Below are 13923 nucleotides of genomic sequence, written 5' to 3' on the forward strand. Positions count from 1 at the left end.
ATTGGACTAGTTTGATACTTACTTATCAGAGGGTATTCGGAATTATTTCTAGTCCATTCTGAAATAGAAAATCAAGATAAACAAGTGAAATTGGTTGTAAAAACAGCACTCAGTTGTGTCCAAAATCAGAACTAATCTTCTAGAGGACTCCTGCATTTGCACTAACAGAATCCAGTAACTCAGCTTAAAGGAATTTTCACAATTTGCAAATCGGCACCTCAAGATCATGGACACAAAATAAGTCTCTGGGTTTATTTTGAGGCTTGAAGTAAGACTGTAAATCCAACACAAACTTTGTCTGTCTGCTTTGATTCCCTCTTCCCCATTAAGTAGAAGGATAGAATACAGCCTGTAAGACCGCTTCCAGCTTAGAAAAACAAGATGTTCATTCAGCCGGTGCTCCAAGTTGAGTGTGGAGACTCATATGGGAAGGTTGCTTCTGATGACATTCTGACTATCATTCTGAAACAGATGGTGCCTCCCAGTTCCTGCCCACTGATACCACCCCCACTTCTCTACTGAGAAGATGACCACCTGCCCTTGTGAAGTTCCTAATCAGGGATTGACCAAGGGCACATTGAGGAGGTTGGAGTTACAGGTCAATGTACATTCTAGTGACTGTTTCTCAGCTCTGTCAACTTTTCTCTTGGAGCTTTGATTTGCAAAGCATTTTTCTTCATTCTGGGAAAATACTGCTTTCCCAATAGCATCCAAGCCCTGACTGAGCTGACAGTCTGTTTGTACATGAACCAATTCTTTTTTTCTTTTTACCCCATGGGCCAACTTTTAACTTGAACATAAAAAGAAAAAGAGAGTCAGGTACAGAAACAAGAAAATTCCCAATAGCCCCTAAAAATAAAATCTCAAGGGGAGAAAATGAAATTTTTTTTTTATCATGCCTCCACATTATTTTTAAGAAAAGCATCATCCTTAAATATAATTTCAGAGTATATTTTTCTCTGTCAGTACTCAATTCACTGAGTATTCCCAGGTAAAGAAGGAAAAGGAATTTTTCTTTGACTCTTTCCTTCATCATGAAAGGAAATTTTTCTTTGACTCTTTCCTTCATGAAAAGAAAATACATACCCAGTTCAAAGCTAATTCTGAAATAATTCATTTGGCTTTTGTGAAGGAAGCAAGGGTGACCCAGAAAAACATGACACAGTTTCTGCTTCCCAGGACCTTTTAATTCTTCATGGGATAAAGAACATTTCCACACATTAAACTACAGTACAAGGAAATGTCTGGTAAATGAGAAGCACAGAGCTTAAATGGCATGGAATATGCTAGAAAAGAGAAATTGCTTCTCCTAGGATGAACCCTGGAAGGCTTCATTAAGAAGTGGGAAATTGGCAAGTTGGGTTTGGCAGGAAGGGCAGAATTGTGGTAAATGGAAGCAGATGAATGGGTGCCCTGTGAATGGTGAGAAGAACATGGTGAAGACATGTGATGGTAGATAGAGCTGTTGGGCTGGAGCAGAGACTCAAAGTGGAGTCCAGAAGCAATCCAGAAAGGCAGGTGGGGATGGACTGTGGTAGGGCTTGAATGCTGGGAGCCAAATTTGAAAGCACTAAGGATGCTCTGCCAAAGACTCGATAGAGGAGTGGCATGATGGAAGAAATTTATTACGCAAATTAAGTGTATTGGGAAGATATTTGCCTGAAATGGACCAAAATAGGAAGCACTAAAGACACGGACTCCATGAGGCTGACTGGAATATTTGTGAGGAAGATAATGAAGGTTAGAGATACACATGAAGCTATAGGAGGGAGGCAACCCCAGACAGAAGGATGCTGACAGAGAAGAGTAGACCGCCGAAATGAAGTCCTGGGGAATTCCCTTGGTCAGGAGCATTAATTCATAAAGTGATAAGAAAGGTAGGAGAGTGTGAAATTAGGGCAACAGAAATCTCCAAAGGGAAAATTAAAAGGCCCTTCAAGTATCCTATGTAGTTTTCCCTCTCACCACTTCATCTTTATCTCTCATCTCCAGTATGATCCTAACAAGTACATCCTCCCAGGGCAATGGGATCGACGAATAAGTTGCCTCTTTTGCTTTGCTTCTCTGCAGCTCCCTCCTTCCCAAGGGGAGAGACCGTTGATCCTAATTATAGCCCCAGCTTGATTCCTAGAATATGGGACCTTTATGCACTTTACAAACTGTGCAACCATCTGGAATGGCTGTGGAATGACCCCAATATGGAACAGAAGAGACACAGTAATATCCCTGTGATGCTTCCATGTCAGAAGTCGTCATTGGCTTGCCCCTGACACTGGTTAAATTCCTCCCTGTTGTATGGAAGGGAATTGATTCCTATGAAGGAAAAGAGAATTACACAAGAAAGCACCTTTTACAAAGAATGTGAACTCGATGCCACTTCATTTAATTTTATTATACATTATATTAACATACATCATATAAATAATCTAATAGCATTCAATTATTGTGTATTTTGTCATATAATTAATATCCTGGGAGTAAAGTTTTGTAAGCTTGGCATATTTTTTATCATCTATTTTGCCAGTTAAAAATTGGTACTTCTTTAAAAATTCAATATCTCATTATGTGAATTAATAGTGAAAATTTCTCCAGAAAGCATTCTTTCCATAATCTTCAGTATAAGCTTCTCCTGATTGTTAAAGGCAATCGTTTCACTTTGTACAGATTATGTCATTTAATTCATCTAGGACTTATAAAAAAAGATTTATTGAACACCTACCATGTGTTATACGCTATGCCTTCTATTTGTAGAGAAGCAAAGATGTTTAAGACACAGCTTCCATTCCAAAGAGGTTTATAAGCCTGTGCATGGATAGTGGCTGGCAATTAGCATTGCCTTTGACCCACATTAGCAAAAGCAGAGTCTCTAACTCTGCCACGAATCCCTTCTACACTTTACTGTGCATTCTCTTACTGGGCTACTTTCAGAAGTCTTAAATAATTTATAGGATTTTAAAGAGATTTAAATGGATTCCTTCACTGGGCTACTTTAAGGGAGTTAAAAGACTGACTCCAAAGTGTGCATATAAAATAATAAATTAAATTTTTAAAAACACAGTGTATGCATTCAAGTGAACGGTGTCCACTGAAGAAGTAACTGCCTATGTCTGCATATAGATTCTGTGCACAAAAGCTTTTTTTGCAATAATCTTCAAGGTCAGTTTATGGGCCACAAAACAAGCTCCATTTCACAGATGTTATCTGTGTTACACTAGGTGTAAGTGATAAATCACTAAATTCTATTCCTGAAACTAATACTACACTATATGGTAACTAACTTGAATTTAAATAAAATATTGGAAGGAAAAAGAAGTCAATTGGCCAAAGATGTATGTATTTATTCTGGACTCTTAATTCTTTCCTACTGATCTGTATATTTATCTTATGCCAGTACTACACTGTTTTGATTATTGTAGTTTTGTAGCAAATCTTTAAACGAAGGAGTGCTAGTCCTCCAACTTTGGTCTTCTTTTGCAAGGTTTTTGTTTTGTTTTGGCTATTTGGGTCATTGCAACTGTACGTGAATTTTAGAGTCAGCTTTTTCATCTATGCAAAAAAAAAAAAAAGGTTGGGATTTTGATGGGAATTATATTGAACCTGTAGATTATTCTGGGAAATATTGCTATATTAACAATTTTAAGTCTTCCAATGTGAATGGCATGTATTTTTCCATTTATTTACATCTTCTTTAATTTCTTTCAGCCATGTTTTGTTCAGTGTATAAGTGTTTAGCCTCCCAGGTAAATTTATTTTTTTCTTTTTGAGACTACCATAAATAGAATTTATTTAAATTTCCTTTCAGATTATTCATTGCTTGTGTTTAGAGAAACCACTGGTTTTTTTTAGCTGATCATACAACCTTGTTGAATTCGTCTATTAACTCTAGCATCTTTTGTGGATTTTAAAGGATTTTCTATATATAAAATCATGTCATCTGTGAATAGTGATAGTTTCATTTCTTCCTTTCCAATTTGGATGCTTTTTATTTCTTTTTTCTTGCCCAAGTGTTCTGGCTAGTACTTCTAGTTCAGTGTTGAATAGAAGTGACAAAAGCAGACAGCCTCCCCTTCTTCCTGTTCTTTTTTTTTTTTTTTTAGATTTTATTTATTTATTTGACAGAGATCACAAGTAGGCAGAGAGGCAGGTAGAGAGAGCGAGAGGGAAGTAGGCTCCCTGCTGAGCAGAGAGCCCAATCTGGGGTTCGATCCCAGGACCCTGGGATCATAACCTGAGCTGAAGGCAGAGGCTTTAACCCACTGAGCCACCCAGGAACCCCCTTTTTTGAAGATTTTTTTTCTTTATTTATTTGAGATAGAGAGAGAGAGCAAGGATGAGCAGAGGAAACGGCAGAGGGAGAGGGAGAAGCAGGCTTCTTGCTGTACAGGAAGCCAATGTGGGGCTGGTTATGGGGCTGGATGTGGGGCTTGATCCCAGGACCCTGGGACCCATGACCAGAGCCAAAGGCAGACATTTAATCAGCTGAGTCACCCAGGCACTCCTCCTCTTCCTGTTCTGAGAGGAAAAGCTTTCAGTTTTTACCATGGAGTATGATGTGGAATTTTCATAAATTAAACATATTCATTTATTTTCCTCTACTCTCATCTGTTTGCTTTCCATGTTTTTTTCAGTTTGGTTCTGCCCAACTTAACCTCAACCTGTTCTCCCAATTTTTAAACCTATTGAGGGCCTCTGGGAGAGTGGGGAGGGAGCTAAAGCTATGAACATCCTCAAAACTTATCAGGGAGTCAGGTTTATTTGTGTGCAGTTTCTTCTCTGTGCAAACTATGAATTATTAACAAATGTATAATTGTCTGAGCACCACAAATGTAACTTCAAAGGTTTATTATCAATAAAAGGACTGGTAAGTGGAAGAAAAAATAAAAGGAAAAGAGGATAAAGGATAGAGAGCTGTCTACTACAATCGGTATTCGCTTGTAATTTTTTCCATATTTCAGTGACCTACTTTGGATTTATCAAACAAATGGTATACCCCCTAAAGGCAAGAACAATAACTTTTATTATATATTTTTTTCTATTTTTCTCTTCCTCATCCCAAAATTACACACACACTTGCTCACACAGATGACAATCTGAGGAGTGTGTCAACTCTCCGATTTATATGACTTCAGTTACTAACATAAATGCTTCAGAATCTGGGTCCTCCTTTTCCTTAAAACATGATTAAAAAAATATGAGATAGTCTTTTTTTTTTTTTTTATGAGACAGTCTTGATGTGTAGAACCTACCTGTCACATTAATGGTAATTGAATGGCTTTCAACAAGTCCAGATGAAAGATTCGCAGAACAGCGGTATGACCCATTATCATCAGGCAGCACACGATTAAAATGCAGAATAAAAGCTGAAATATTCTCCTTTTCGTCCCAACTTGTGTATGTATGATGTTTATACCTAAAAGATAAACAGCTTTTTCCTTCGAGTTTGCACCAGATTACGTCAGGTCTGTTAGTACAGTATTTCACAGGGCATTTCAGATCAAATGATTTCCCTGCTGAGACAGTATATATGGAATGTCTCTTTACATGCAGTTGTTCTTTACATGATTTTTCACCTGAAAGATGAAAACAAAATTAAAATCAATTATGTTCTAGAAAGACCAGATATCTGCCATTTAACAGTTCCTGCCAAAGATTTTATAATTTTCCCAAATAATGTGTTTTTTTTTAAGATTGTATTTATTTATTTGACAGAGAGGTTGAGAGAGACAGAGAGAGAGAGAGAGAGAGCACATAAACAAGGGGAGAGGCAGAGGAAGAGGGAGAAGCAGACTCCCACCAAGCAGGGTGCCCAATGTGGAGCTTGATCTCAGGACCCTGGGATCATGACCTAAGCTGAAGGCAGACACTTCACCAACTGAGCCACCCAGGTGCCCCCCCCCCCCCGCGCCCATAACATTTTTCAATGTATTAACCCTTACTGGCAGAGTGTGTGGTACATAGTAGGCACATAATAAGTATTTGCTGAAAAAAAAATTCCTCAATTGTTAATCCCCTCAATTACCAAAACATTACTGACATTTTTAATTTTATAAAATGTTATTTTATTTTATTATTTTGTAGCTACTCCAATGGTAGCAAATAATAATAACAGTTTCTGGTCAATAATTTACTATATTCCAGAGGCTGTTCAAAACACATTAATAGGGACGGTTGGGTGGCTTAGTCGGTTAAGCGTCTGCCTTCAGCCTGGGTCATGATCCTGGGATCCTGAGATCCAGCTCCACTTCGGGCTCCTTGCTTAGCAGGGAGGCTGCTTCTCCCTCTCTCTGCCTCCTCCATACTATCGCTCTCACTATCTCTCTTTCTCAAATAAATAAATAAAATCTTTTAAAACCCACTAAATATTTTGACTCATTTAATCTTTACAACAAAAAAATATATTATTATGACAGCTATTTTTCAGAAGTAGTAAAATATTTGCCTAAAGTTATATGCTAATAATTAGGGGAATCAAGACTCAAATTCATACTAGGGTCCATTGCTCTCTAATTCATTACCCATTTCTCTGTTATTGTTTCTTGAGAAGTAATAACACTTTCTATTACTAGCTCTGATATATTCCAATAAGTGGGAGAGAGGAACTTTTGCAGACAACTATTTCCCTATTATATTTGGTATAAAAAAATTTTATTACTTTTTTTTCAGAGGCTTTAGTGCTGCCCTGCAAATTTTTTCCTTGACTTTTCCTATGTATGACACACGCAACTCAAGATCATTATTGAAAGATAGGATATTTTGACATAATATAAGTGTTTTGTCTTCCAAAGGGGAAGAAGGAACAGTGATGCACCTCTTTTGGAAGTTCTGCCTTTTGGCCTAACAAGGCCTAACAAGAAGTTACCTCCCTTTGTTTTGGTGGGGAGAGCTTTTTCCTAGAAACAGATTTTCTGTTATCTTTTATAAACCTTCTGTTAGTAATTGTCAGTTGCGTATAAATCTGCAGCCAAGAAAAAAGAACTTTTAAAATTATCTATTACTACTGAATAAGTTCTGTAACTCTTCACTTACCATGAAAGTATTTACCTGGAAACATCAATATCTAGGATGTAACTGAGAACCAAGATACATGAGGAAGTATTCCCTAAACCAGCAAAATAGATAACGCAAGAACCCAAACTCATCTCACTTTATACATAATCCTTATAATTCCCTTATTATTTCCTAATTAGGTTAGAGGGCATAATTGTGTTATATAGTACAGAATAATAACTATATTCATAACGAGAAGACTGAGTCAACAGCAAAACTTATTATATATATTCAGCTTAAAATATTCATTTTTTGAAACAAAGAAGAGTTCAACTCATTTTAAAAAGAATTTCTTCAAAAATGGTCATGTCAAAAAGCATTTTGGCTTCTAAAGGAGCAAACTTTGGTTACTTAGAATGTATATTTATGTGGAAGTATTCACTCTTGGATAATGGTTGGATTATATTGTCCCTTTGGAGACTCATGCACATGAGCAAGAAAAAATGGCACTAACTGGGGCACCTGGGTGGCTCAGTGGGTTAATCCACTGCCTTCAACTCAGGTCATGATCTCAGTGTCCTGGGATCGAGTCCCGCATCAGGCTCTCTGCTCAGCAGGGAGCTTGCTTCCCCCTCTCTCTCTGCTTGACTTTCTGTCTACTTGTGATCTCTCTCTGTCAAATAAATAAATAAAATCTTAAAAAAAAAAAGTTCACCTTTAAAAAAAATGGCACCAACTTATGACAACCACTCAATTTTTTTGTGTCAGTTACATTATGAGTGTATATAAATCATAGAATATTCTACTACTGATCCCTGTGCTGGGAAAACAAAATAACTATAATTATCCAGATTCCTTTTAGTTAAGAATGTGATAGTGGTTCATACCTTTTTATTTTTCCATTAGAGCTAAGTCTTGAGAGTGTTTTCTCTTTAAGTTCCTTTCCCTACGTCTTTATGGTTTTTTTTTTTTTTTCTTGGCTTTGTCTTTCTCCGTTTTGAACTACCCTCCCAGCCATATATCCAATATATCCTCTTCATTAATTTCTTTCACTCATCTCCAAGTGTCCTTCTGGACAGAAGTACTGTCTCACATCAGCATGACTGAAAGGATAGCTTAAACTAGCGTGTAAAGGACAAAGCAGGCTAAGGGCAACTCGGATGTTGAGGTGGAGGACAACTTTTGGCCCTGCCTTACCTTACACATACTCAGCTCAACTTAGCTGAATGTTCCACTTTGTATATTCTCATTTTTAGCAATTTCCTAACCTCCAGAAAAACCTGCCAGTATAATTTCTGCTCACATCTCATCAACCTCTGCTGAGTTTCCAGGAACCAGATTGAGAACTGTGGAGAACTTTCAGAAACTTGGGAATATTCATATATTTATAAATGCATTGAAACCTCAAACATGATCATTTTAAGGTTTACTAGACTTACTAATTCAGTTGCTTCCAAAAATTCAAAATAAAAATGAAAGCAAACTAAAAGCCAAGTTATAAGGATGAAGTTTTCAAAAACTTGAAGAGAAAGGGTAAGGTAATTTACCAACAGGAAGTGCCTAAGAATATAACACCTGGATGTGGTTAGACTTGCAACAAGAAAGCAAAGAAGCCAGAGGCAGAGAAGCCAAGTGAAACTCACATTTCCAGAACTCCATTCCTCCTCCCCCTGAAGTTAATGGACTGCCTCAGCCTCCTAACTTCCCTTTTCATGTACCTGGATCTGGATAAGTCAGTCAGAGTTGTTTTGTTTTGTTTTTTTAAGATTTCATTTATTTATTTGACAGACAGACATCACATGTAGGCAGAGAGGCAGACAGAGAGAGGGAGAGGAGGAAGCAGGCTCCGTGCTGAGCAGAGAGCACCGCAGGACCCTGGGATCATGACCCGAGCCGAAGGCAGCGGCTTAACCCACTGAGCCACCCAAGCGCCCCAGTCAGTCAGAGTTTATGGAGCCTAGAACTCAGTGCCAACACTGTGGAAAACAATGAGATATTTGTAGAAAAGGCCTTCCTGCCCTCAAGGAGCTTAGCATTTAATTGATGAGAGGAGATTAATTTACATAGGCACTTGCTCAGAATAAATTTATCTAAATTTATCTACCATGCTTTTTATCTTCAAATATATCTGAGCTGAAACCAGGGCTCAAAGGGACCCTGTATGTCCTTGTATGTTAGTTGTTAGGGGGTATAGAAGTAAATAAGACAAGGTGCCTTCCTTCAAGGGGTTTGCCTTCTAATGGGACATAAAGATGTTTAACAGATGGGAGAATGAAATAACACTATAAAGAGGTGCAAAGTTTGCTTGGGTGTGCAGAGGATTAATCTCAGCTGGGACTATTGTTACGAAGCTTAATGAACTGTAGTGAATTAGTAACCTTTTGATAACCAGAGCCCTGAAAGGGAGAGGGGAGGTATTTTAGGACTGAAGACAGGGAAGGGCAAAGACAAAGAAGCCAGGAATCTCATGGCAGATTCAGGGAATGGATACATACTTGGATCATGGGTTGCTCACATAGTGACCCGGAGACCACAGGTTGGTTCAGAATAAATGAAGTAAGCATTAGTTGGGCCGTGTTTAAACTCCACTTACTCATCATGAGAAAATACAGAGCCTGATACTTTTGAGATATTTATAAAAGTCACATAAATACCTAAAAACTAGAATAACCATTCAAACATAGTTGCTCGGATACTCTCAAATACTAATATATTGTGTGATGTTGAGATAGCCACATGGTCTCACTGGACCTCAATTTCTGTAAAACAGGATGAAAACAGGAAAATTCTCACCATACTCCCCTATACAAATGCATCTGCAGCTTCAGCGCCCTCACTGTGTGACCGACAGGTTAAAACCAGCTCTAGGTCTGTGTTGCCTTTCCATTTAGCCACTGAGCTGTTACCCAGTGCTAGTAGCACAAGTGAATATCCCTTCGAGTCCCAGCCTGTGTGGCTATGTGCGTGGGGAGAGGACAGAGCAGGGGTAGGAGAGGAGGAGAGCCAGCTGACGGTCCTGACCCCATCACTGACTCCCAGTGGTGTTATGAAAACGTCGCTGGGGTTCCTGCATATTCTTATCAGCAAGATGAAGATCACTGGCTGTTACATTGGCTGGTACAGGGAATTTTCTTGAATGAAGGAATGAATGGATGAATGCAGACTTGCCAACAAGCGTTGAAAACCATGAAGAGGACTCGCTCTTTGTTCGAAGAGGGTATTAATGTGTCCCATCTTCCTGAAACTCAAACGTATGTTTGTAACGCAGGAATGCTACACGGAGCTGAATGGCACAAATCTAAGTTTCCATCAGACAGCCATGTTGACCGTTTGCTCCTGGTCCTGAATTTTGTATGACTATTTCATGATATTCAGGAAATCAAAAGCTGTCCCCGAGGTGTTTGTCTTGTCAAAAAAGCATTTTCTGAAGAGAGGTGACGAACACAATTGCTTTTAGATGGAATGTATCAGCCAATGGTAGTTGTTCCTGTTGTTATTCTCAAACATTCACAGCTAATGGTGGGGAATTTTCAATGCCAAAAATAATCCAAATACACATGCAGTAAAAGGATGGCTTTTGTATGATGAAGTATCCCTTTTTAAGTGACTAGAGGTTTTAGGAGACGTAAGAGTTTTTTGTTTTGTTTTGTTTTTTAAGATTTATTTATTTGAGAGGGAGAGAGATCTTGAGAAGGGTGTGGGGCAGAGGGAGAAGCAGACTACCTGCTGAGCAGGGAGCCCGATGTAGGGCTCAATCCTGGGACTCCAGGATCATAATCTGAGCTGAAAACAGACCCTTAACTGACTGAGTCATCCAGGTGCCCTGGAAGACTTACATTTAAAAAAAATCTTTATGAAAGCCATGGCTTAATATGTGTGCTGTGTTACAGCACACATATTCCATGACCAGGGCATATCTAGCATTATATGATGCCCAGAGTGCACCATTTCTAACAACCTCCTCCTTCATATGGAAAAATGTTTTCAGAGATCATGAGTGGAAACGAACAATACAACGGACGGAAAAGAAATACAGACAGTGAATATTTCCTTTCATTGAACTTCATACATAAAACCATGGAGGTTAAAAAGTATTTTTAAATTATGAGAATCAAAAAAGGAAAAATGCACCAAATTATCTATTTAATAGTTTTGTAACTAAACAGTGTGAACTTTGATCTTTTAGTTACAGTCTGATATAGTAGTCTACATAAATAATTTTCCAGTAGCTAATAAAGGAATTTTATTAAAACTGAAATTCTACAAAAGATACAAGTTAGGGAATTACTAAATTGTACCACGAATGTGAAGTTTTATTTGACTCATTCTTTAATTTTAAAACAACACTTTAAAGAGAACACATTTCAGCTGTATATATATTATTTGATAAAACGTGAAGTTTTAAATTTCAAAACTAAAGTTTATACCTGAAAACAAACTACACGGCACAGTTTGTACTGTTTCACTTTTCAATTTTAAATAAATAAATATCCAAAGTGGTTGCACAGAAAGCAATGAAATGGCTCACATTCTGTTTCTTTGGCTCCAGAGTCCCTGTGGTATTATTATTTATTTAAAATCTACTGTTGAAATGAAGGAATACATAGGGGCATGGGGATCAGAGACAAAACAGCCTGGAGCAAGTGCAGGTGATGCTGGACATTATAAATTAACATGTGAAATGAACACATGAATCTTTGTGCATGCCCAGAGCCAGTTCTGTAACTGGAAGTTCTCTGAGTTAGCTTTCGTGTAGAATACAATGTTCTTCAAGGGGGAAGTACTAAAAATGTGCTAATTGGAAACGTACATACATATCATTAAAACTCAAGAGTACGTATAGTAATTATTTAGAATTTAGACCAAAAATATTTTTGAGGGGATATTATTATTATATTATTACATATAATATAATAATACTATTATTATATTATCACTGATATTTTTCAGAATTCTTAGTACATGGTGATAATTAAAAGTAGCTTTATTTGTTTTAAAATTCTGTAGTGATAATATACCCCCTTCTTGCCCAGACCTGGAGGCGTGGACATCGCCCTATGACTACTTAGTAATGTGACAGTTTCTAGTGCAAGGGGAATGGTCTTCAATTTTCCTTTCAGGTTTTTTTTTTTTTTTTTTTTTTTTTAATCCTGAACAAGATACAATCCCTCAGAGCTTTCAGATTCCCAAGAGAAAGAGAGCCCTCTGGCTGGGTCAGTTAGGAAATGCTCCAAAGAGGAAGCCCAAACCCACCCTGGGGCAAATCTTGTACACTTTCTATTATTACAGTATGATACCATCACCTACCTATGACGTGGCCAGAACCTAGGAGCCTTCTTGGTTTCTTTCCTCTTTCCTACCCCATTCTATTAGTCATCAAATTAAGTTGATTCAGCATCCAAAATGTCTTGCCAATTTGCTTCCATAAAACTACCTTAATTTGGGTCTTATTTTGTTCCATGTGGATTATTATCACAGCCTACCAACTAGTCTTCTATATTCCAAACTTGGCCTTGTTCCCCTCCACCCACTGCATTTATTCTTCATATCACTATCACAGTTTGCATTCTCAAAATGAAAATCCAACAGAAGGATTTTGTACCTTAAATCCTCCAGAGACCCTTCAATGCCTGCAGGAAATGTCCAGACTCCATCAAATGAAACTTAGCCCTTACTTTCTTTTGTAAACTCACTCTGCCTCCATCCTCGAGCAACCCAAGTCCATTGGACATTCCCCGCTCAGTGAAGGTCCCATGCTGCTCTGTGTGACATGCAGCATTTCTTTATAATTAAATATGTGTTCATGCATCTGTCTTCCTACCAGGTCCATGACTTTCTCGATGAGATAGTACTTGTCTCTGCAGGAGGAGCTGGGCTTAGTATGAAAGGAAGAAGGCCCGAAGTAGCCTGAGACTGAACCATGAGAGCTCAGGAAGAGAAAAATTTCCTGCTCATAACTCTGACTAATGCTTTCTATGCACTAAGGGAGCAGAGCAGACACATCTGACCTATTACAAAGGTGGCCCACAGGGCACTGAGGTGAAGAATGCATGCATCTCAACATACCCCATAGTGGTTAAGTTATAACCACTAAAGAAAAACTAGACCTTATAAGTATACAGTGTGGGAAGGTCTGATTTATGTCCACTGAGGGGTGGTATTCAAAATATTTAACAAGTGATACTCTGTGGTCATCCAGATACCTGGATCAGCCAATCAGAAAGGCATGCCAGCCACAAAAACTCCACGGGCCAGTACCTTCCAGCTAAGAAGGTGCAGGTGTCAATACCAACAGGAGCCAGGGAGGGTAGCTAATTTGCGAAACCTATTAGCTCTTTAAAAAAAAAAAAAAAAAAAAGCTTTGTGATTCTGAATCCCATGCAAAGTACAATTATTTCTAATTTTTAAAGACCATGTGCCTTGAGTATAACTGTTATCATGAGGAAAATCTCAACTGAGATTCACTCTTGCTCCACTAAAAAATTCTTACACATGCATGGAAAGTTGAAACCGATTACATTTACTCAAAGAAGTGGGTGACTGTAATGAACACAGGTGAGACCTTGACTTGAGCTATGACAGAGTTAAACAAAAAAAGTATCAATAATTTTTGAAATCATGAAAGATATAATACATCAATCATTTTCTGTGGTGTGAAGCAGGATTTTATCTTCTGTCAGAAGATACTGTGATAGACAAACACAGGAAAAAACCCTCAAACTTAGATACATGGTGAGGAGGCTACAGAAGGAGGGAAGTCTTCAGGCTTAGGAGGAAAATAAGTCTCCTGAGGAATCCAGTGGTACAATTTGCCGTAATTTTGAGGGCCAGAGTGGTGGACGATGGGGGAGAACTGATGACCCCCAGGGAAGGGAACTAAGTGCCTGTTCCCCTGCAAATTAGATGGGTTCAGGGGTTGCCTGAGGCAGTGGGCTG

The 13923-nt window shown here is 38.2% G+C and overlaps 1 protein-coding gene and 1 long non-coding RNA gene across 8 annotated transcripts in view; one reads left to right on the plus strand and one right to left on the minus strand.

The window, feature by feature from the left end:
- LOC309867267 overlaps positions 1 to 13923 on the plus strand; it is a 117511-nt gene that overhangs the window by 70938 nt on the left and 32650 nt on the right. The window lies entirely within an intron of this gene.
- Positions 1 to 13923, minus strand: part of BTLA (B and T lymphocyte associated) — a 29907-nt gene that overhangs the window by 7867 nt on the left and 8117 nt on the right. For all 7 annotated transcript variants that reach the window (XM_082734237.1, XM_082734236.1, XM_082734240.1 and 4 more), the window contains exons 2-3: positions 5247 to 5570; positions 23 to 58 (exon numbers count right to left, since the gene is read on the minus strand). In XM_082734237.1, coding sequence (XP_082590363.1) covers positions 23 to 58; positions 5247 to 5570 — 360 coding nt within the window. The remainder of the gene's footprint in view (positions 1 to 22; positions 59 to 5246; positions 5571 to 13923) is intronic.

Source organism: Mustela nivalis (assembly GCF_964662115.1).
Source record: "Mustela nivalis genome assembly, chromosome: 1".
Classification (NCBI taxonomy): domain Eukaryota; kingdom Metazoa; phylum Chordata; class Mammalia; order Carnivora; family Mustelidae; genus Mustela; species Mustela nivalis.